The sequence below is a fragment of the Enhydra lutris genome, unplaced genomic scaffold (assembly GCF_002288905.1).
Source record: "Enhydra lutris kenyoni isolate GAN:26980312 unplaced genomic scaffold, ASM228890v2 scaffoldscaffold10, whole genome shotgun sequence".
Classification (NCBI taxonomy): domain Eukaryota; kingdom Metazoa; phylum Chordata; class Mammalia; order Carnivora; family Mustelidae; genus Enhydra; species Enhydra lutris.
In genome coordinates, this window is record NW_019154094.1 from 14970835 (window position 1) to 14995966 (window position 25132).

Consider the following 25132-nt stretch of genomic DNA (forward strand, 5'->3'; position numbering starts at 1 on the left):
TATTTTTATCATTTTATTAGGAATAATTCCAAATGGGTTATGAAGAAAACTTACTGAGTTTGATAAGTTTTTCAAAAACTCTTAATGAAGATGTGTTCACCAATAAACAATAAACATCAGCAGAACTATCATATACTGGGCAAAGAGTCAGGCTGATACCAAAAAGCAACATGCAACATAAAAAAGATACAATATAAAGGAAGACAATCTGCTGGGTATTAAAAATCATCTCAATATGAACTCTTTGCAACCAGCACTGAACTAATTAGCTATCAAATCCAAACCACACTAAGGTAAGCTTGGCTGATGAAAGCCAGGTTCAATAAGGGGGGAAAAATAGAAGTTCCTCAGTGCAAGAGATCTGAATAGTGTTTTGGAGCATTTCCCTGGCTGGTACAAGCAGTATTAGAAAAACTTTTTGGCAAGGGAGAAAAATAAATACAAATGGAATGCTACATTTTTTTAAATCAGCAGACCGCCCCAGGAATGATAAAGGTATCAGTAAAGTAGCAAGGGGAAAACTTTAAAACATTATTTTGTGTGGGCTCAAAAAAACATTCAAAACGGATTTATTTAAAGGTGTCACAATAGCTATGTCCAGGCATTTAGGCTTAAGGGAATTAAAATTAAAAGAGGACACTTTTTTCCCAAGTTAAGGAGAATTTCTTTAAAACCAAGCATATTGCTAAATAGCAATATTACACTTGGTAAACAATAATTGGCAACAAAATAAGTTTAAAAGCTGTAATATTCTGCCCAAACCAGTCCCAGATACTGTTTAATAACCAAGATGCAAACTAATTTTGTTGTAACAAGCCTAGACCAATTCTATCAAATGTGTCCTTGGTTAGATCCAATTTCATTTAACGTTTTGAAAGCTCGTTTGACAGCCAGTCAAGTCCCTCATACAGACCAGTTCCTTGTGTAGCACAAGTGGCTTGAACATACCACTGTAAAGAAAGAACAAGAAAATACTTGATTAACTGAACACTATATATAACCAGTCTTTAAAATTTCTTAATCAGAACATTAAGTATTTCCGCCCACTGTGCAAGCATAATATTTAGTCAGCAGTTACCATACATGTACAGGAAAAGGGAAACAAAAAACTAATATATAAAACTATAGATATAAAGAAGTAAATACAGAGGGCGCCTGGGTGGCTCAGTGGGTTAAAGCCTCTTCCTTCGGCTCAGGTCATGATCCCAGGGTCCTGGGATCGAGCCCCACATCAGGCTCTCTACTCGGTGGGGAGCCTGCTTCCCCCTCTCTGTCTCTGCCTGCCTCTCTGCCTACTTGTGATTTCTGTCAATAAATAAAAAAAAAAAAAAAAAAAAAAAACCAGGAAGTAAATACAGTTTACATCTCACCATGACTTTTGTATTTAATAATCTCAGTAACTATATAGAACTATATATACAGAACTACAGTGTTCTCATACACACTTCTCACAAAACTGTCTCAATTAAAGCTACTCCTACCCATTCATTAGAGTTTATCAACAATCCACTCCTTAATCTGAAAAGAACATTCATAGGAAGATTAGTAACTACTTAAGGGGACCCATCAGGTCCTTCTGACCCTCTTTTGTTTCCCATAAAACTACATTCAGAGTACAGGAGGCAAAATTTTAAAAAAGAATAGGCACTGTTGATACTGGAGGCAAGCTTCTCAAATAATTTCACTATCTTTAGTCTTTGCATTCCAAAAAGTTTCACTTTTTGGTGGTAACAGGAAGTGTATGAAATGCCATGAAATGTTAAGAAAGAGCAAGAAAAAGATCTAGAAAACAATTTAATTTCCTTTAAGCAATAGTTTATTTTTTAAGCAATAGTTTAATTACTTTTCTTTACTGACCTATTTTATTCTGCCTTACAATAAAGACCTTACTTTAATATCACAAGGGTAATGCAAGTATACCATTCTGGCAATAATTATTTGAATAACAAACACCCCAGTAACCTAGAAGGCTGGTTAAAGGTACAAATTCTTATCTTCACAGCCCTGAAAACTGGTACCAGTTACAGTTTATCTTGTTTAAATCAGCCTGGTACATCTCGAACAGCCTATACAGATACTGCCACAGCACAGTATCTGCCTTGTTGACAACTTAGTGAAAAACCACTGTAAAGCACAAGTCATATTAAAGTTTGTGACATCATATTTACATATAAAACAGTAGATTGTATTTTGCCGGTATTTAAATCACTGATCTAAAACAAGCTACTGGAGAACAAGTATAATATTTCTTTTTTTTAATTATTTTCTTAAAAGATTTTATTTATTTATTTGACAGACAGAGATCACAAGTAGGCAGAGAGGCAGGCAGAGAGGAGGAAGCAGGCTCCCTTCTGAGCAGAGAGCCCGATGTGGGGCTTGATCCCAGGACCCTGGGATCATGACTTGAGCCGAACTGAAGGCAGAGGCTTTAACCCACTGAGCCACCCAGGAGCGCCATAATGTTTCTTTTAATTTTAAATTCAAAACTTGTTTAATGTCATAACTATAGTTCACAAGCTTTGGATGTTAAAAGGCAAACATTATAAAACAAGATTATCTAAAATACGGCGGCACTACGCAGCAATCAAAAGAAATGAAATCTTGGGGCGCCTGGGTGGCTCAGTGGGTTAAAGCCTCTGCCTTCAACTCAGGTCATGATCCCAGGGTCCTGGAATCAAGCCCCACATCAGGCTCTCTGCTCAGCAGGGAGCCTGCTTCCCCCCCTCTCTCTGCCTGCCTCTCTGCCTACTTGTGATCTCTGTCAAATAAATAAATAAATAAAATCTTAAAAAAAAAAAAAAAGAAATCTTGCCTTTTGCAACGACGTGGATGGAACTAGAGGATATTATGCTGGGCGAAATATGTCAATCGCGAAATAAGTCAATCAGAGAAAGACAATTATCATATGATCTCCCTGATATGAAGAATTTGAGAGCCAACATGGGGTGTTTAGGGGGTAGGGAAGGAAAAAAATGAAACAAGATGGGATTGGGAGGGAGACAAACCGTAAGAGACTCTTAATCTCACAAAACAAACTGAGGGTTGCTGGGGAGAAGTGGGTAGGGAGAGGGTGGCTGGGTTATGGACACTGGGGAGGGTATGTGCTCATGTTGAGTGCTATGAAGTGTGTAAACCTGGCGATTCACAAACCTGTACCCCTGGGACTAATAATACATTATATGTTAATAAAAAATAAAAAATTTTAAATACGGCTGCAAAAATATTGCAGTTTTAGTAAGAAAACCAAATTACAAAATACTTGCTGCAGAGCTCTTTGAAAGATATAAAATTAAAACAGACAATATCAATAATCTCTAGATGGGGCGCCTGGGTGGCTCAGTGGGTTAAGCCTCTGTCTCCGGCTCAGGTCATGGTCTCAGGGTCCGGGGATCAAGCCCTGTGTTAGGCTCTCTGCTCAGCGGGGAGCCTGCTTCCCCCTCTCTCTCTGCCTGCCTCTCTGCCTACTTGTGATCTGTCAAATAAATAAATAAAATCTTAAAAAAAAAAAATTACATCTTTATTGATACTGAATGTTTTAAAGATAAAGTTAACAAAAATCAAATGAAATAAAGGTATTTAAACATTTGGCTCCTTAAAAGATAAATATTAAAAATTAAAAAACGGAGGGGCGCCTGGATGGCCCAGTCAGTTAAGTGTCCGAATCCTGATTTTGGCTGAGGTCATGATCTCAGGGTCATGAGATGGAGGCCCATGCTGGGCTCTGCACTGGCCGTGGAGCCTGCCTGGGATTCTCTCTCTCTCTCTCTCTCTCTCTCTCTCTACTCCTCTCTTGCCGAGGGCGGGGGAGATACTAACATAGTTTAAAAATTGAACACACATTTATAAAAGTCTGGAAGGGCTCATGTTTGTAGTGTATTACTGTATTTTTTAAAAAATGGTATGCTCATTATCTGTCCAAAAGGGACAATCGCTTAATATGTATCGAAGTGAATACTTCCTTAAACAATTACATTAATTCTAAGTCAGGAGATTAACATGAACCTCCAAATACTTACTGTTCTGTTACGAAGAGACTGAAGACCTAATTTATCTGTCATTTCACTGATGGCCATAGCATTTGGCAAATCCTGTTTGTTCGCAAAAAGCAGCAACACTGCATCTCTCAACTCATCTTCCTGAAGCTGAAAATAAAAGCTACGATGTTAACAACTAACAATCTGAACTCAATCACTTGACAAAGTAGGTAAAACACGGTCTTCCTGTATATATCACTTATTCAACCTTGAACACATTATTAAACATCAACCTAATTTCACAACATAAAGTTCAGGCACACTCACATCTTATATCCTTCAATTTTTAAAACCCAAGCAAAATCTCATATGCCTTTCAAGTAAAGCAAAACTATTTTTCAAGCCAATCATCCTGCACTCCATTAAAGTAAATCATTCATTTGAGCTTTCATGATCGCCCACTAAGAGTCAGGATTGGGGGGCGCCTGGGTGGCTCAGTGGGTTAAGCCGCTGCCTTCGACTCAGGTCATGATCTCAGGGTCCTGGGATCGAGCCCCGCATCGGGCTCTCTGCTCAGCAGGGAGCCTGCTTCCTCCTCTCTCTCTGCCTGCCTCTCTGCCTGCTTGTGATCTCTCTCTGTCAAATAAATGAATAAAAAAATCTTTGAAAAAAAAAAAAAGAGTCAGGATTGGTAAGGACAAGAAACACATATGGAAATAAATATTTACAGCAGCATCTTATGGTACTCAGTGGTAGAGGACTCTTTTTGGACTTTTATTCCTTTCCAGCCAGCAGGGCTAGACAACAGGAGGACAACAGTACAATGACTAGGGCATTAGCAGTATCGTGAAAAAAATACAAGAATAATGTAAGAGTATAATAATAAATAATACAGGAGTAAATACTAAGTAATAGAACAATAATAAAAGTAAATAAAAGAGTAGACACTGGTAGGAATCAGTACTGACACATGCCACACCACGGATGAGTGCTGAAAATTAATGCTAAGTGAAAAGTAACAAAAAGTTTTAAAAAACCACGTATTACATGATTCTATTTATATGAATGCCTAGAATAGGCATATGCATATAAAGTAAATTAGTGGTCATAAGGGCTGAGGGTTTGGGGTACACTGAAGGAAGAAATGGAGAATAAATACTAATAGTTATAGGGAATTTCTTTATGGTCAATAAAAATGTTAAAAAATCAGACTGTGGTTAATGTTTGCAAATTCTGTATACTAAAAACCAGTAACTTACATATTTTAAATGAGTGACGTTTATGGTATATGAATTATACCTCCATAAAGCTGTTTACAAAAAGAGTAGAAGGCGTGATATTTAACTCCTTGGACAAACTACCATGACTTAGTTATACATACACTGGCACAAACTGCAATATAGTCTTAAAAGCAATGAATGAGAATTAAGATTTCATTTCAGTAAATATTTTACAGTTATCCAAGTTTGAAACCATGACAAAGTACATCCCCAACAATTTTTACAATATAAATACAGCTGACCCTTGAACAACATGGGTATGAACTGTGTGGGTCAACTTCATACATGGTTGTTTCGCTGCACATTACTGTAAATGCATTTTCTCTTCCTTGTAATTTTCCTAATAACATTTTTTCCTTAGTTTACTTCATTAAAGAATACAATATAAAACACACATAACATTCAAAATTATGTGTTAATCAAGTGTTATTGGTAAGGGCAAGAGTAAGCTATTAGTTTTTTTGTGTGAGAGATAAATCTAAAGTGATATTTATTTTTGTAAAATACAACTGACAGTTGAAAAAAAAAAATCAAGGATGTGGATATCGTTTTCTAACTTTTCTAGTATTTTAGTTGACTCACAAATGCATAGAAGTATTCCAGATGAGAGGTGGGACTGCCAGGAATGCTGCAGAAAAAATGTCCACATTCAGTGGAAAGCTGGATTAGATGTCTTTTGGAACCCTTCCAAGACTAAGATTTTCAGATTCTTTTCGAGTATGCCAGTCACTTTAATTATCATATTTAAAACAACAGATTCCATGTTAAAGTGTCAAGCCACAAAAAACTGGAGTATTAGAATAGTTCCAAAAACACTAAAAAGAATTTTACTTGAAATCTGTTATTTAAATGACAAAGCAAAGACCAAAACAAAAAATGTCAAAATAGAATTCTTACTAGATCACAGTGAGATTCTTGTCAAGCTGGAGAACAGTTTCCTTAAATGCAAAATCCTCTGCCCAATTGCCTTTACTCCCTAAAATGAGGATCTGGAACACATACTGAATAACTTTAGTAATCTGTATCTCCATCTGTAGGTTTTATGGTATGGTCTTTATCTCATCTGAATTTTTCATACTGTCCAAATTCATCTTTCTGTTTGCTCTTTTCAGTCTGTATTTCTAAAACCTTGTCTAAACATTTGTTCTAAAACATTTCTAAAGCTTGTCTTAATTGTAATTTCTTCTTTCCAACATCAGTTTTTCCTCCAAATTCCAAGATTCCTGGTGTGATTTCATTATTAATTTAGCTTTAATACATGTTTCATGTTATCCATGAGCACACTTGGGGTTAATTTTCTCCAGGTTTCATGTTATCCATGAGCACACTTGGGGTTAATTTTCTCCAGGTTTTTTTAATGAGCTTCAGGATGCAGCTCAAAGTTGCATCCTATCTAATACAAGCCTTTTTCATTTCAAAAGCAATTTTTAACTCTTCAGTTTCCCTTTCCAGGTCTTCAATTTTAGCTTCAATTTGCTTATCTTACGTGATTTTTTCTGAAGCTTTTTCTTCATTTGCATCAACCACTGATTTATAGTCCAGGAGTTCTTGTTTTGTCTGTGCTCTCAGGCTGAGCAGCAGGGTGAAGTGGTCCTTGGGATGCATACCTGGACACCAGACCTGTGCTGGCCCACCCTCCCCACCTCCCACTCCAGAGTCAGAGGGCTTGGCAGGTGCTTGCTTTCTGGGTTGCAGCCAATTCTGACTGGTGAGAAGAAAAGCCACCTAGGACACAAAGGCATGGCCTCAGGAGGCACTAAATTGTGGCCAGCAAAAGGAGTTAAGTTTTTGAGGACTCAAAAGTTATACATGGATTTTCAACTGTCCACATGGTGAGTGGGCCATGAGCCGGCACTCCTAACCCCCAGGCTGTTCAAGGGTCAACTGTACATGAAAACAATCTGATACCCGGCAAAGCTAAAATACCATCATCAACCAAAATGCTACTACCATAGGTGGAATTCTTTATCATGGCTGCTACTATGAAATATTTCAGAGTGTAGGTACAGAATAGAGAAAACGGAACCCAGTGACCTTGGGAACAGATATCTGAACCAAAATTCCTAGATCACAAAAGTTCCAAACCTATAGATTTTTTATCTATTAAATAAAGCACTGCACTAATGGAGACATCCTCAACCAGAGACCTATCACCCCTGGAGCATGGTAAAAACAAGCTGAGCCCTCCTCCCAACTTAATGAAGTAGCTACTCTTCGGTCTGTTTAAAAAGCTCTACAGTTTTTATGTGCATTCTTAAGAATCTGTGATGACTGTTCCTCAAGGTTCTTTCTAGCCCTGAAACGATTCATTTGTGTAATCTAATCACACTAAGATGTACCAACCACTAACACCACCATTGTCACCCTGAAAAACACATCTTGGAAATAAGAAATTTAAAAAACTTTCTTACCATTTTCTGCAGCTCTTCAGCTCCTTCCTGAATTCTTTCACGATCATTACTATCTACCACAAAAATAAGACCCTGGGGAAAAAGTGTTTTTATAAATAAACTGCAACAGTTAACCTTAAAGGAGACACTAAATATTTACAGACAAAAGAACCATATTGAATTAAACATCAAGAAGCCAATGTCTCATTATTAAAAGAACAACAAAAAAGAACAGGGCCCTAAGTACTAAAAATAGATTTGAGCACTATTTGTGATTTTGACTTATGTTATTAAAAAAAAAAATGTAGAGGTGCTTGGGTGGCTCAATCAGTTGAGGATCTGATTGATTTTGGCTCAGGTCAGGATCTCAGGGTTGTGGGATCAAGCCTCGCATGTGGCGCTATGCTCAGCACAAAGTCTGCTGGCGATTCTTTTCCTTTGTCTCCCTCGTGCCCCTCTCCCACTCACATGCACATGCTCTCTCTAAATAAATAAAATCTTAAAAAAAAATCTTACTCTTAACCAACCGATCACTTTTCTCAACTACACTATGAATAAATTTTATCCCACTTCCCTTTCATGTTAAGTGCAGATTATAAGTAACAGAATGGTTCACTATGCGGGAACAAAAGGAAAAAGAACTAACGAGAGATCGGAGTGCCTAGGTGGCTCAGTAGGTTAAGCCTCTGACTTTGGTTCACTTCACGATCTCAGGGTCCTGGGATCAAGCCCCACATCGGGCTCTCTGCTCAGCATGGAGACTGCTTCCCCCTCTCCCTCTGCCTGCCTCTCTGCCTAATTGTGATCTCTTTCCCTCTGTCAAATAAATGAATCTTTAAAAAAAAAAAACACAAAAGATCCTAAAGATGCATGAATCTAATGACTTAATTAGCATATTCAGTAAAAGGCATGCACAAAGTATTTCTAAAAAAAAGAGGGAGAAGGGGCACACAAAATGGTTTTTGTAGGCTTACTTATGGAAAAGTCGGCTCTGCTCCACAATATTATTGACTTGATCAAATAAGAAAATTCTTTTATATTTATTTTTTAAGTAAACTCTAGGCCCAGTGTGGGGCTTTAACTCACAACCCTGAGATCAAGAGTCATACTCCACAGACTGAGTCAGCGAGGTGCCCCCCAATATGAAATTCTTAACAAAAAGAAAAGTAGTAACCACTCCTACAGATATTCACAAACATTAAAATTCTATTCTAGAAAAGAAATGGAATTAAGGAAACAATTAGTTAAGACTTTTCTAAAAACTTTCAAACGGAAAAGTATAAAATTTTCAACTAGAGAGAGATTACCTTGATAGCTTTGTTAAAATCTATTCCTATTAATACTAAAGTGATTACTTTAAATATTATTCTCTCCACAACCCTGACCACTGAAGTATTTTTTGATCATTTGTCACTTAATCACAAACTGTTTTATGCTTATTTATATAAATAACTAGATTAAATCCACCAAGAGCATAAAATCCATTTAGGACAAAGAGCTACTTTATTCTGTATTTACACCTCAATACAATTACAGTTCTGAGCTTGCCAGGGTACCTAATATTTATTCTAGGCTATGGTCATTAAAATGATGATGTCCTTTGGTCTAGCAAATTTCAAACCCATTTCCTTTGTCTCTGCTGGAAACCATCATTTTAAACATCCTAATCTCTGGAAATACTTTTGGTGCTATGAGAGCCAGTACAGCATAATGGAAAGATAGCCAAATTCAAATCTCAAGACTACTTATTACCTAAATGACCTAATCCTGGAACATGCCTTCTCTTCTATAGAAATAAAACCACGCCAGCCAACTTTATTAGCCTGTTAAACATAATCATACAGATACAAAAGAATCTAGTACTGCACTTGGCTTATCACAGACATTTAGTAAATGTTGTCTCCCCCTTTGCCTCCTAATTCCAAAAGCTACTGCTTTTTAAAATCTATTCCTCTAGAAGAGGCAATGCTTCCAAAAGGCATCTAATTTTATCTGGACTACTAACTATCCATTTTTATTCTGTTTTAAAATGTAATTAATGCTATCGGTTCCAAAGTAACACTATTGAGAGAAAAAAGTATTTCAGTAATAAATTCAAAGTTATGCACTTCCTGGGACAACCTAGAATCAAGAGTGTAGAAAAACTAGGATTCTAAAGTAAGTTTGCTACAATAAAAGACTACTTAAAAGGCCAAGTACTTACTAATTTAGAACAGCAAAATAATTGGAATTATCTAATGAGGGAAGAGGAATTTATTACAATAAACAGTGTCCTGGCTCTAGGAACATGATTAAACAGTATTCATTTCTTTTTAATTTTATAGCTAACAGAACTGATTGGCAATGTTAGAAAAGCTGGTGTTAAGAGCTTAGCTGAGATTACATCAGGTAACACATAAAACTTTCCCTGCAGACATGAGTTCTTTAGGAAGAAGTACTTGGGACTTTTGATCATAAAATGATCCAAAGAGGCCAGGAATGGATCTAATCTCAAGAACTCAAAAGTAAATGGGGCAACTGGGTGGCTCAGTCAGTTAAGTGTCCAACACTTAATTTTGGCTCAGATCATGGTCGCAGGGTTGTGAGATCAAGCCTCATGCTGGGCTCCATGGTGGGCATCTCTTTACCCCGCCCCAATACATGCATCAGCGCACTCTCTCTCTCTCAACTCTAAAAAGCAAAACAAAACAAAAACTCAAAAGTACATTACAAAGCATTCTAAACAAATGCAGGACAAGATCAGGGTTACTCCTGGTCAAGAATTACAAACTGAGGATTAGCAAAGTTTTACACTGTTCCTAACTCTACTTCAAAAACACTCTCTAAATGAAAGGACAATGACTTACTTTATAATAATCTAAAAATCTATTAGAAAGAAACATCAATAAAACAATATTGGCCATACCCTAATAATTAAAGTTGGCTAATAGATACGTGGACGTTTGTATGATAGTCTCTCTACTTTTGTGTACCTTTGACAATTTCCATAATGAAGTTTTTTGAAGCATGTGACTTGCATCAAAATAGCTTTACCAGGGGCGCCTGGGTGGCTTAGTGGTTTAAGCCTCTGCCTTCGGCTCAGGTCATGATCTCAGGGTCCTGGGACTGGGCCCCACATCTGGCTCTCTGCTCAGCAGGAGCCTGCTGCCCCCTCTCTCTGCCTGCTTCTCTGCCTACCTGTGCTCTCTCTGTCAAATAAATGAATAAAATCTTTAAAAAAAAAAAAAGCAAAAGCTTTTCCAGGGGGCGCCTGGGTGGCTCAGTGGGTTAAAGCCTCTGCCTAAGGCTCAGGTCATGATCCCAGGACCCTGGGATCAAGCCCACATTGGGCTCTCTGCTCAGCGCGGAGCCCACTTCCCCCTCTCTCTCTCTGTCTCTCTGCCTTCTTGTGATCTGTCAAATAAATAAAATCTTAAAAAAAAAAAAATAGCTTTTCCAGGTGCCTGGGTGGCTCAGTCATTAAGCATCTGCCTTCAGCTCGGGCCATGATCCCAGGGTCCTGGCACCGAGTCCCACATCAGGCTCCCTGCTCTGCGGGAAGCCTGCTTCTCCCTCTCCTACTCCCCCTGCTAATGTTCCCTCTCTCACTGTGTCTTTCTTTGTCAAATAAATAAATAAAATCTTTTAAAAAATAGCTTTTCTAATCACACCTAATGAACAGAAAAATTCTAATTTTTAAATAAAAAAGCATGCCATTATTTAACAGAACACACTACTTAAACCTGGTAACCAGTTCCAGCCAACTCACCTAGGGTATTCACTGCCACCTGGTGGCAATATACCTCACTTGCATACTGTTTCAAGAGCTGGAAGAACAAGAATGACTTCTGCGAATCTTAAACATATGAAATGCTTGTAACATCACACATTACTTAAAAATTGTATCATCAACTCCAGTAGTAAACAAAAACTGATGAGAAACCTCTCCTGTGTTTACTACTCCTGGTAGTAAACATAACTGAGTTGGAAAGAGGTTAAAGAGAAATCTAGAATAAGAACCACCTCTCCAGTCCTAGTAAGTCATTCCAAGCTTCAGCTGGCTCCTACATAACAATTAGACTAGAGTAGTGAGTGGTTCTCAAGAGGGCGCAATTTTATCCCCAGAGCATAATTTGAATATATGGAGGTATTTTTGGTTACTGCAAGTGGGTTAGTTGGGGTCTGCTACTGACACCCAGTGGGTAGAGGCCGGGGACGCTGCTAAACATTCCATAGTGCAGAGAACCTCCCCTCGCCCCAACAATAAAGAGTTAACTCAGTCTGAAATGTCAACAATGCCGCTGCTGAAATACCTTATACCAGAGCCTTGCTCTTCAAAGTAAGGTCCCAAACCAGCAGGACCACCACCCAAGAACCTGCTAGAAATGCAGAATCTCAGGCCTTACTCAGTCTGACCTTACTAAATTAATCTGTATTTTAATATCCAAGTGATTCATATGCACATCAAAGTTGGAGACGCATTACTGATACCTAGTTTAAATCCCCCAAGGGGCGCCTGGGTGGCTCAGTGGGTTAAAGCCTCTGCCTTCGGCTCAGGTCATGATCCCAGGGTCCTGGGATCAAGCCCCACATCAGGCTCTCTGCTCGGCAGATAGCCTGCTTCCCTCTCTCTCTCTTCCTGCCTTTCTGCCTACTTGTGATCTCTGTCTGTCAAATAAATAAATCTTTTTAAAAAAAATAAAAAAATAAATAAAAATAAAATAAAATAAATAAATCCCCCAAGATTCTAATTCAATTGGTATGGAGTTAATGATCAGCACTTTGGCATTTTTTTTTAAAGCTCCCCAGGTGATTCTAATGTGCAGCCAAATTTGAGAACTCCTGCTCACAGACTACTAGTATCTCTGCCACTATTATATATACTACATGATAGTATTAAAATATCATACAAATCAATGAAGTGGATCTACATAAATAGTATTTTTTTTAAGATTTTATTTATTTATTTGACAGAGAGAGATCACAAGTAGGCAGAGAGGCAGGCAGAGAGAGAGGAGGAAGCAGGCTTTCTGCAGAGCAGAGAGCCCGATGTGGGGCTCGATCCCAGGACCCTGGGATCATGACCTGAGCCGAAGGCAGAGGCTTTAATCCGCTGGGCTACCCAGGCGCCCCCATAAATAGTATTTTTAAAGATTCATTTATTTATTTTAGAAAGAGAAAGAGAGAGAATAAGCAGGAGGGGCAGAAGAAGAATTAGAATCTCAAGCTGGTTCCACACTGAGTGCAGAGCCCAACGTGAAGGCTCTATCTCACAACCCTGAGATCACACCTTGAGCTGAAACCAAGAGTCAGATGCATAACCAACTACACCATGAGGCACTCCAATATATTTTTTTTCTTAGTCTATTTTAATAAGGTAAACACTTAACTGAGCTAAATGGAGGACTATTAATTGCTTTTTATTCATTAAAAATTAAAATGACAAGAAAGTTACACAGACCTTACCTTCTAGACTAAGAACAAAACAAACTACTGATAAGACACCTGGTTCAATCTTGAGAACCACCCCCACCTAATCTTCCAAATTATTGTTATGATGGCTATGTAACTCTTTCCCCTGGGTAATTTAGCCTTCAAAGGCATGAGTGAGAGTGTTCACTGAAGAATATATAAGTGGTGATTAAGAAAGCCAACTCATAAAAGAATGCCAACACCCAGCTAAATAGTAGTTATCAAAAGAAACTTTAAAGCATAAAACATATAAAGAAAAGTTATACAAACTGTACAGCATTCCTTACCTGGGTGTTTTGGAAGTAATGCCTCCAGAGAGGCCTAATTTTATCTTGACCACCAACATCCCATACTGTGAAACAAATGTTCTTATATTCTACTGTTTCCACATTAAAACCTACAAAGAAAAAAAGACAGTTGTGCAAAATGTGATTAGGAAAATAAAACCCCTTACTATGGAATTCTCTCAGAATTGCTTTTTAAAAATCTACTAGATAATCAACAAACTGAAAAAACCTAAGCCAGTTATAATGATAGATATATGACATAGTACACTTGTCCAAACCCATAGAAAGCACACCAAGAGTGAACCCTAAGGTAAACTATGGACTTTGGATGATTATGTCAATGCAGTTATCAATTGTAACAAATTGAGTGAGGACGCTGATAAAGGGGGAAGCTATATTTACACGGGGGTAAGTTTATGGGAAATCTCTGTATCTTCCTCTCAATTTTTCCGTGAACATAAAGCTCTCCAAAATAATAAAGTCTTAAAAACTGTTTCAAAATTAAACCATATCTATTTCTTTTATAATACAGTATTATGATATAATTAAAGTCATCTGTAAACTTTCTTACCAATGGTAGGAATGGTGGTGACTATCTCCCCTAACTTCAGTTTATACAGAATGGTCGTCTTGCCAGCAGCATCCAATCCAACTAGAAAAAGACATTAAAGATTTTAAATCTAGACCAAAAGAACACACACTATGAATTAATTTTACAACAAATTTATAGTTTGAAAGCATAAGTCAACTGCTCAAGGCCCAAATGAGTTAGAAATGAAATTACTTCGTTTCTGAATCCCAAGACAACACTTACTGCAGAAAGCCTTTCCATTTTTCTTTCTAGACCTAGAGAGACAGCATGTAGTAGTGAAAAGGAGAGAAGTATCTGACTCAGGCGCTAGTCTCTAGATTTGCTTTGCCATAAATTAGTCAAGTGTCTTTAAACCAGTCACTGTAGGAAACTGAGACCAGAGGAATTAGCTGTAAAACAAGGAGACTGAATCATTTAATCTAAGATCTTTTCTACTCAAGTCCTTATTAATTCTATGAACTACTATCATTTTTAAAAACCCATTACAAACTGAATCAGAGAACACATAAAAACAAGTGAACAAAAATTACCAAAAAATGTTAACTGTGCACTAGTATCCTTAAATGATAATAAAAGAAGATGAGGCCAATTTTACCCCTACCTAAATTCATTCCTACATCAAATGCACAGAAATGAGAACAAAAGACTGGTTAATTTAGGTTATAAAAAAATGGCCTTATAGTCATCTCCAATGTAATGAACATCTAAATTCTTAAAAAACGATTCCTTTGAGGCAGACATAAGTAGGGAAGAATGTGCTTGTTTCTGAAGGAAAAAAAATCCATCCTGGAATAAGAGGGTATACCTCTTCATTACAGTGACAGTGATGAGCAAATTAAATACTCATATTTTAAGTATGAATCTCTCAAAATCTGTCTCAAAATCACGTTCTATATTGTCAAACCCTTTTAAATGGAAGGTCAGTATCTAATAACATCACTGAATGTATCATTGTTCCAAGGACATCACACATATGGCCATCTATATTTATGCTATCACAGATTCGAAATGAATTCAACTTCATTCATGATTTAAGCAAAGATGCATTTTAAATATTTAAATCAAAGCATAACTTGGCACATGAAGTAAATGCTATTAAGTTAAAAAAAACACACACAGAAATCACCCCCCTTACCTACTTTACCTTACTGTGAAAATAAGTTTTTTTATCAGTTCAATTGAGAACTAAAGGCTATAGGCAATTTCATACCCCTTCCACCCATATAACCTTTTCTGCACTGTACCCTACAAAGGTAGCTTTAAGATTTCTCTGTACACGGAGACAATTTATGTCTTTGTATTCTGTTTCTTTTAATCAAACTATGTTCCCTACTCCTTCATACTGAGATATTCAGGTTTATTCTTTCCAAAACACTATAATACTTACTAGACAGAGTGAGCAACTAAGCCCTCACTCATGGGCACAAGAAAAACCAACTGGCACCAGGAGGTGCTTTGTTTTTTTGAGTACAGGACAATATAAATAAAAAATCAGAAATATATTTCTAAAATACACCCAAAGAAACAAAAGTTAACTACCTGAAGTCTGATATCTTCAGTAAAAATACAGAAAACGATGGGGAAAACAATATGATTATTTCATTGTTTGAAAAACCTATTTCTATGTGATATAACAGAGCACTGGGTGTTATGAGCAACTGTCAAATTACTGAACTCTCCCTCTGAAACTAATAATATACTATATGTTAATTAATTGAATTTAAATAACAATTTTAATTTTTAAAAAGATTTTATTTATTTGACAGAATAGGAAAGCACAAGCCGAGGGAGTGGCAGCGGGAAATGGAGAGGGAGAAGCAGACTCCTGGCTGAGCAGGAAGCCCAACGTGGGGCTGGATCCCAGGACCCTGGGGTTATGAGCTAAAGGCAAATACTTAACCCAATGGAGCCACCCAGGGTGCCCCGAATTAAAATTAAAAAAAAAAAAAAAAAAAGCAGTAGCTGTCTCTTGAGAGAGTAAGTCTTTCTCAGGTGATTTTGACCAAATTTTAAAATAAAGCAAAATTCACCATTAAGTAACTAAGGTAAAGGGGGTGCCTGGCTGGCTCAGTCAGTTAAGAGTCTATCTGACTCTTGATTTTGGCTAAGGTCATAATTCCAGGGTCTTGCGATTGAGCTAAGTTAGTCTCTGTGTTGGATGCGGAGCATGCTTAAGGGTCTCTCTCTGGGGTACCTGAGTGGTGCAGTTGGTTAATGAGCTGACTCCTGGTTTCGGCTCAGGTTATGATCTCAGGGCCCAGAGATCAAGCACTGCCTCCAGCTCCGCGCTCAGCATGGAGTCCTTGATTCTCTCCCTCAGTCCCTCCCCCTGCGTGTGTGCATGCACACACACACACACACTCTCTCTCTCTCATAAATGAATCTTTAAAAAAAAAAAAAAAATTCTTGGGGGTGCCTGGGTGGCTTAGTCAGTTAAGCATCTGTCTTCGGCTCAGGTCATGATCCCAGGGTCCTAGAATCAAGCCCTGCATCCAGCTCCCTGCTCAGTGGGGAGTCTGATGCTCTCCCTCTGCCCCTCACCCCACTCATGCTTGATCTCTCTCAAATAAATAAAATCTTAAAAAAAAAAAAAAAAAAAGATTTTCGGGGCGCCTGGGTGGCTCAGTGGGTTAAAGCCTCTGCCTTCAGCTCCGGTCATAATGCCAGGGTTCTGGGATAAAGCCGCACATCAGTCTCTCTGCTCTGCGGGGAGCCTGCTTTTCCCTCTCTCTCTGCCTGCCTCTCTGCCTACTTGCGATCTCGGTCTGTCAAATAAATAAATAAAATATTTGAAAAAAAAAAAAGATTCTCTCCCTTTCCATACCCGCCTGCTTACACTATCTCAAAAACAAAAAAATAAATCAACAAAAAACTAAAATAGGATTAAGCCCAAGTGAGAAGTGGAACTAAGATGCTGATTAGAAAAACATGAGTTAGGGAGCCTGGGTGGCTCAGTTGGTTAAGCAACTGCCTTCGGCTCAGGTCATGGTCCCAGAGCCCTGGGATCGAGTCCCACATCGGGCTCCCAACTCCATGGGGAGTCTGCTTCTCCCTCTGACCTCCCCTCTCATGCTCTCTCTCACTCTGTCTCTCTCTCTCTCTCTCTCTCAAAATAAGCAAATAAAAAATATTAAAAAAAGAAAAACATGAGTTAGATTTTTTTTAAAGATTTTATTTATTTATTTATTTTCTTGACAGAGAGCAAGAGAGCACAAGCAGGGGGAGCAACAGAGGGAGAGGAAGAAGCAAGCTCCCCACTCAGCAAGGAGCCCTATGTGAGTGAGACTCAATCCCAGGACCCTGTGATCATGACCTGAGCCAAAGGCAGACTCTTTACCAACTGAGCCACCCATACGATTTAGGTTTTGAGAACTACAGCAACTGCTAATCCTCACTGGAAGTCCAACTAAACCTCATACCATCACTAAAACAATTTATATCTAAAAATACTGACACAGAACAAAGAAACCCAAGACAAATTATGATTATATATTTTAAGTTATAGAAAAGCACAGAGGTAACCCAATTTTTAACAAAACTGTTAACACCTGCTTGTGTGCATAACTAATACTCTACTTCTAAGTTAGAATTTTCTTCACACAAACATGTGTTACTTTCATTTAAAAAAAATTCCAATATAACACATTTCCTTTATGAATACGTTGGCCTGGTTACATTTCCTGATGTATCTATTAGGAAGATGACTGCTTAAAAACCTTTTATATATTTTATACAATTATTTTTAATGAAAAACGGGGGAAGTGTTTACAAAATAATGCAACCCTAAGGCATTTTAAGGAAGTTATCTTTAAAATAAAAACTGTAAGATAACAGCTAAATAGCTCACAGCTACATGCAAGATTCTAAAATCATGAAGGTATCTTTTGAGTTTCACAGAAAAGTGTTATATAAATGCAAACCACAAGTTTTTTTTAAAAAGGAATTTCTAGAGGCAATTAGGTGGCTCAGTCATTAAGGGTCTGCTTAGGCTCAGGTCATGATCCCAGGGTCCTGGGATTGAGCCCGCATCGGGCTCCCTGTTCAGCGGGAATCCCGCTTCTCCCTCTCCCAACTCCCCCTGCTTCTATTCCCTCTCTCACGGTCTCTCTCTGCGTGTCAAATAAGTAAAATCTAAGAAAAAAAAAAAAATTCTACTGTGAGATTAAAGATGCACAAATGAACGCATAACATCACTTAAAACTCATATAGAATTCTTTACTCAAAAACATGTTGGTCTAACAATTTTGTGCTACTTCAGTCATTTCTTAAGTACGTATTTCCTTAATGTTGCAGTATTTGGCAATGAGTTTTCTCCACAAACTATAACCAATTCTCACCTAGCCAAGATAAGACTAATCTGTACATTCCAGCAATGCTCTCCCCTCCCGTCCACCCCCATAAACAAGTCACTGTATTGAAAGATATACTGGAATTACTTGTTCTTCTTAACTGGACTTAACTGGACCTGTACTTTAACCAAAATATTAACAGCAATAAAACTACCCCAAAACTCTTAGCCAATCATTAAAAAGTATGTCTACTAAAGTGTGGCAGCAAGAAATATTTATATTTTAAGTTAAAGACACTAGATTCCACGATCTCAAATTGAGAAAAAAAAAATGCAGAAAGGAGATTGGGATGAAAAAGAGTCTATTTTCAGATGGATAAAATTTCACACAGAGTATTTTTCTTTTTCATGGTTTCCTTTATCTTTCAATTTTCTACAAGGAAGCTTAAAATACAACTTCATAATTACTTAAAAATAAATGAAATTGAGTGTTTATTGTGTTCCAAGCACACCACTAAGTGACTCCATACATTTTTGTAATACAAACCTTACAACTACCCTCCATTTTTTCAAATGCAGCATCTGAGGTTCAGAAATGTCCCCAGAGTCACAGAAGTAGAAGAGGGATGCAAAACCCCATGTCTTATGGAAAAATTAGATCCCTCAGACACACCTGATGCGAATATAAAATGGTGTAGCTGCTCTGGAAAACAGTTTTGTCAGTTCCTTAAAGTGTTAAATACAGTTAACACAGAACCCAACAATTCCACTCCTAAGTATTTATTTACCCAAGACAATTAAAATTATATGCCCATACAAAAACTTGTTTTCAAATGTTCACAGCAGCATTACTTATAACAGTCAAAAGAGTGGACAATCAGATTTCCATCAAATGTGAATGGATAAACAAAATGTGGTATATCCACAGAAAGGAATTACTTTTCAGCCTTAAAAAGGAATAAAGTACTGACACATGATATAATGTGAACCTTTAAAACATTATGCTACAGTGAAAGAAGCTAGGCACTAAAGGACACATTGTATGATTACATTATGTGAACTATCCTGAACAGACAAACCCATAGAAACTAAAAGTAGATGAGTGGTTGCAGAACAAGGGAAGAAGGGGAGCAGTAACCACTAATGAGTATAGAGTTTCTTTCGGGGCTGATGAAAATGTTCTAGAATTAAGACAGTGGTGATGGTGGGGGCACCTGGGTGACTCAGTTGGTTAAGCCTTCAACTCTTGATTTCAGCTCAGGTTATGAACTCACAGTGGTGGACTGAGCACCCTACTGGGCTCTTCGCTGGGCATGGAGCCTGCTTAAGATTCTCTCTCCCTCTGCGCACACGCACACACACTCTTATGCGCTCTTTTTAAAAAAAGACAAGACAGTGGCAATGATGACACAAGTTTGTGAATATAGCAAAACCACTAAACTGTATACTTTAAAGGGATAAATTTTATGTTATATGAATTATATCTCAATTTTTAAAAATTAAAAACAAAAGCCAAAAAACCCCTAAATCTATACCAGAGCTCTCAAATGGTATTTATATACTGCCATCTTGCCTTTAGGTTTTTCTGGTGGACACACTGTATCTTAGTATTTTATCTAATTCTTCAGAAGTCTGACCATCAAATCTAAAAGTAAGGCTACCAGGTGTACAGAAAAGTAATTATAAGCTTAGGTTTTACTTCTACCCAATAGATCAGAAATATCTGCACTTTGAGCAATGTGTTAATTAGCAGCAAATTACCAAAGTCTGAAAGCCATTTGAATTAATGCCAGAGGGTACAACTAAAAATGTACTTTTATCAACTTCTAGTGGCATCAAACTAAAGATTTTTGCATTTTCTGTTGTTTCTTTATATCACATAACTAACCAGAAGGGCTTTTTTTAAAAGGCTGGCAATTATGTTTTCAACTAATGACCTGAGAAAATGCTCATAATAAGCTAAGTCAAAAAGAAAGAACATAAATTTCCTCTTAAAAGCCTGACAATAAATATAATAAATGTTAACAATAGTGTAACGGTGGAATTATTCTTTCTCATATTTTTAAAATTTCTTAAAAAAGGAACATGTTGTTTTTAGAAAGGGAAAATTTTTTAAATTTTAAAAATTAAAAATCACATAATAAATGTATTTACAAAATATATCAGGGAGTGGCTCGGTTGGTTAAGCGACTGCCTTCAGCTCAGGTCATGATCCTGGAGTCCCAGGATCGAGTCCGCATCAGGCACCCTGCTTGGCAGGGAGTCTGCTTCTCCCTCTGACACTCCCACTTCTCACCCTCACTCACTCTCTCTCTTCCCTCCCCCCCTCTCTCTTATTCTCTCTCTCAAATAAATAAAATCTTAAAAAAAAAAAAAAATTATGCCAGGGAAGGGGCACCTGGATGGCTCAGTCAGTGAAGCGTCTGCCTTCAGCTCAGGTCATGATCTCAGGGTCCTGGAATCTAGCCCTGCATCAGGCTCCCTGCTCAGTGGGGAGCTTGCTTCTCTCTCCCCCTCTGACACTCTCTTGCTCTTTCTCTCTCTCTCTCTCAAATAAATAAAATCCTTTAAAAAAATATATATGCTAGGGAAAAAGCATGAAATCCCACTCTATAGCTTGAAGACTCACTTAAAATATTAGTAATATTTTTCAAATTGGCAAATAGAGGAACCTCTCCGGTCCCCACAAAACCACAGTCCCATATAAGACAATACAGAATTACACTGTTATTAGCAATCCTTTAAAAAGCAACATTTTCTCAGCTTTTCAATGGGAAAAAAACTTACAAGTTCAAAGAGCTTAGTATTAATAATTCCTCTACAGAACACATTAGTGTTTTCCAACATAAACAAAACTTGGGGAGCCATTTCCCAAAATTACACAGATGAAGACACTGGAGATCAGTCCAAAAATAAGGTAATGCAGGGCTACATGAAATATCTAAAGTGGGAAACTGTTCATTTTTTAATTTAAGTTCAATAATATCATTCACCTGAGTGATTTCTCAAAAAAAAAAAAACCCTAAATAGACAATTTCTGTTGATCTATACTTTAAGCGACATTACATTTAAAACACTGCATTGGTTTTTAATTAGTTAACTACAAGCTATAACGTCAAACACCTTTTAAAATTATTTGAACTTCTGGGATAACAAGTGTAGGAATAAAATGTTAAACTTCACAGTACTTTGGCAAACCAGATTCACGTGCTAACTGCTATCTTTTAGAAACACTTAAAAACGATAAAGACTGGGGGACACCTGGGTGACTCAGTGGGTTAAGCCTCTGCCTTCGGCTCAGGTCATGATCTCAAGGTCCTGAGATCAAGCCCCACATCGGGCTCTCTGCTCTGTGGAGAGCCTGCTTCCCTCTCTCTCTCCGCTTGCCTCTCTACCTGCGTGTGATCTCTGTCTGTCAAATAAATAAAATTTTAAAAAAATGATAAAGTCTGAAAAAGTCACTGACTCAAGAAGGTATGAATTTTATATAAGCCTAATAAAGAAAAAGTGTACTTATCTGCCAGAGAACATTAATATGAGAAAAGCAATCATTAACTCAATTCTAAACTTGAACACAAGCAGAGAAAGACCTTGAGAGTGATTATTTATGCATTCAATTCACAAAGTTGGACCAAAAAAATCAATTATCAAACTTCCATATCACCTCTTTCCCTACCCATGCAATATCCTCCCCTAAGGTTATGCTTCATTTGATGAGTAAACTTGACTTTGTAACTTTAGTGTTTTTAATCAAGGAAACCTAATCATCCCAAAATTAAAGAGCAAAACAAGAATAGGAAACCAGAGTAATAAGATATTTAATATAAAAAAAGTAGTTCCAAATCATGACTTCTATCTCTTGCATAAACACACAAAGTTAAATGCTTTTCCATTTTCTTTCAACCGTTATTTTTTGGGGATAAGGGGAGAAATGCTCCCCTAATACAGTAAATTCAGTAAAGTGCTTATAGCATAACTCTACCTTTCTTCTCCCTCTGAAACTTTAAGCCATCACAAAAGACTTACGGTACAAAACACAGCAATTCATTTGCAATAAATCTTAAGTAAAAGGACAAACATAGTACATTTCCAGGAACACAACTAGTTCCTGGAAACCAGGTACTAGTTAATTTCTTTAAGGAACAGCCTGGAAATTCATTTATCACAGTCCAAAGTCCTCCCAATGACTTCAGATCCTTTTCAGACTGTCAACTTTCAGCCACCTTAAAAACTTAATATGCTTGCCCTCCTTTAAAAATTGTCTCTATAAATGAAATCTAAAAAAGTTTTAAAGAGAAAAAATTTTGATTTACCTTTATGAAAGAATTAACTATTCCATGAATTGTAAAGAAGACAGAAATAACAGTTAAAAAGGAACTAAATGTGTAATCTTCATACATCTCGAATTACTACTGAATCTAGCTTTGGAAAACTTTCAAAGTAGTAGAACTAGAACCAGAAAACTAGAAAATAAAACTTTTCCTCCCCACTCTACAAAAACAAGCTTCTAAATAACCAAGTTGCAACATTTAAATTAGAGGAGCTCCTTTTCGCATTATTGAGGTCCACAGAGCTTAGCTGTGATGTAGAGACGACTCACAGTAACATGGGGGAGGGGCTGCTTTACATCGCCCAAGTGACAAGCCCCTTCTCCCTCAGCTGAAAAACCAACCAAACAAACAAAAAACTGGCGTTGAAAAGTAGCTTTTAAAAGCTTATTTTCCACAAGAATCTTTTTAAAAAACCCTTTGTAATTATTACTGAACAAGACTATCCTAAAATTAAGGGTCACGATGTTCAGTTACTAGGAATTTGTTATCGGCTTAAAAAATTAAGTTTTTTTTTTGTTAAACCTTAACCAGCTAGATAAAAATTAGTTTGAAAACCAAAGACAGTAAACCAAACTTAGTTTTTTGAGAGTGGCCAAAAAGTGATTCAAGATAAACTCAGTTTTCAGGGACATTAATAAGGAAAAGAACACGAAGTGGAATCCAGCGCCAAGTAAGTTTGGCGAAGTGAGCGCTGAGGACTCCGGACTCTTCTGAAACCGAGGGTGCTCCCTTGCCACCGATCTGGGCCAGGTCACTTCCTGCCTCGGGCGGCTCCGGGCTCCCGGCGACCGCTCGCTCCACATACCACTGGAGTGTGCAGTGTGTGTACACGGAGCAGAAAGGGGGAGGAGGAAGGCTGGAGTAGTTCTGCCTGCGTCCTGACCGCTGCCCACACCGGAGAAGAAGGAGCCAGACCGCACTCTCAGAATGGGCCTCGCCAGTGTCTTCCGGGCTCAGCGAGATCAGAAGAGTTCGCTTCCCCCACATCTCCGCCCAATCCTGTCTGATTTCAGTACCATCAAGTAGAGAAAGCCAAAGCCAGAGGAAGAAACCTTGTCCCGCGGCCCTGCCCGGCTTCTTAGACAGATCTGGGGCGACCGCCCACCTTTCGCCCCATTGTTCCCCCTTAAGAATTCCTACTGACCCCGAGCCGCCGCCCCTCCCCCACCACAGCGGGCGGAGGGACAAACAGGCCCCGAGGCCGGGACAAACAGGCTCCGAGGCCACCCGAAGCACTAAGACCCCGCCTGCCCTCGGCTGTCGGGCCGTCACTCACCCATCAAAATGCGCATCTGCTTCTTGCCGAAGAGGCGGGAGAAAAGGGAGGAGATAGTGAGGCCCATGGCAGTAGTGGCACTTGCGATGGGCAGGAGCAGAAGGGGGTTTGGGGCGTCCCCGGGCCTTCTCCTTTCACGCTCCCAACAAACTGAGCGAAGGAAGAGGAGCTGAGGAAGAAAGAGGGCGGCAGAGACGGCTCGCTAGCCGGTGTGTCCTGCGAAGCCCCAGAACGCGAACTAACGGGGCGAGGACCTGCTCGACGACTGGCGCGGCAGCTCCGGGTCTGGCGATTTAGGCTTCTGCTTTGCCACGTCACGCGGTAGCAGCGGCGACTCCAGCAGCTGCCCGGCCCCTCCAACGCGGACAGAATCGCGTCACTGCGGCCCCAACCCCCTGCGCTTCCGGTGCTGGCCGAACCACTGCGCCTGCGCACGAAAGGGATAGGCCAGTTCCGCCGACGTGATCCTCCGGCCGCCGTCTCCTCCCGGACGTGGACCTGCGCGGCGAAGTCAACTAGCACATGCGTACTGAGAGACGGACGAAGTCCCACAATGCTTTGGTTGGTCACGTCCAATCAGATTCTAGGCGAAACGCTTCCGCCCAGATAAATACATCCAGGAGGTTGTAGTCCTTACTTCCGGAAAGGCGCTCTGTGCATTGTGGGTTAGGAAGTGAAGCTCGGTCCCTCCTGCCCTTTGAGCGTTCTGCTCTTAAATGCTACGCGCTATGGGGATTCCCCGGTCTACGACGGTACACGTTTCCTGCGCGGCAGCAGACGCTTGGCCTAGTGGAGAGGTGAAGATGGGCCTTGCTTTCCCAGGAGATAAGTGGTTAAAAGTTGTGCAGACTTAGAGGCTGTGGCCTAGGCGCGTTGAGCCGTCCGTTCCGGGTCATACTGAATATCCCTAATCCTGTGTCAAAACAAGAGAGCTCCGATATAATGTTCATTGACTAGTGCAGCTTTTTAAGAAAGCCGGGGAAGGATTGCGTTTCTTTTATCATTTCTCTCCCTGAAGCATAGAAAACTTAATTCCTTATGTTAAGAAAGTGGAAAGCCTCGTTCTAAAAATATTTATCATCTTAATGTTTTTTTTGATTACAAAATGAGGTATACATCTTGTAAAAAAAATTTTTTAAAGCACATTTCCCGTAATTTCCTCCATATCCCCATATTTCCTTTATACCGTTGGTGCAGTTCAAAGTTAGTAGCTCGCCCTACTTACACCCCTTAGTTAAGTCATTATCACCCAACCTTAAGATC

General features: G+C 38.7%; 1 protein-coding gene and 1 pseudogene across 1 annotated transcript; both read right to left on the reverse strand.

Moving 5' to 3' along the window:
* LOC111144297 (ADP ribosylation factor 4) lies at window positions 1-24691 on the reverse strand. Its single transcript, XM_022498540.1, has 6 exons — window positions 23870-24691; window positions 13954-14034; window positions 13383-13492; window positions 7666-7737; window positions 4017-4142; window positions 1-950 (listed from the first exon to the last, which is right to left on the reverse strand). The coding sequence occupies exons 1-6, from the start codon at window positions 23934-23936 to the stop codon at window positions 864-866; spliced, it is 543 nt and encodes a 180-aa protein (XP_022354248.1). The 5' UTR covers window positions 23937-24691; the 3' UTR covers window positions 1-863.
* Window positions 6151-7358, reverse strand: LOC111144296 (annotated as a pseudogene).
* Window positions 24692-25132: the final 441 nt, after the last annotated feature.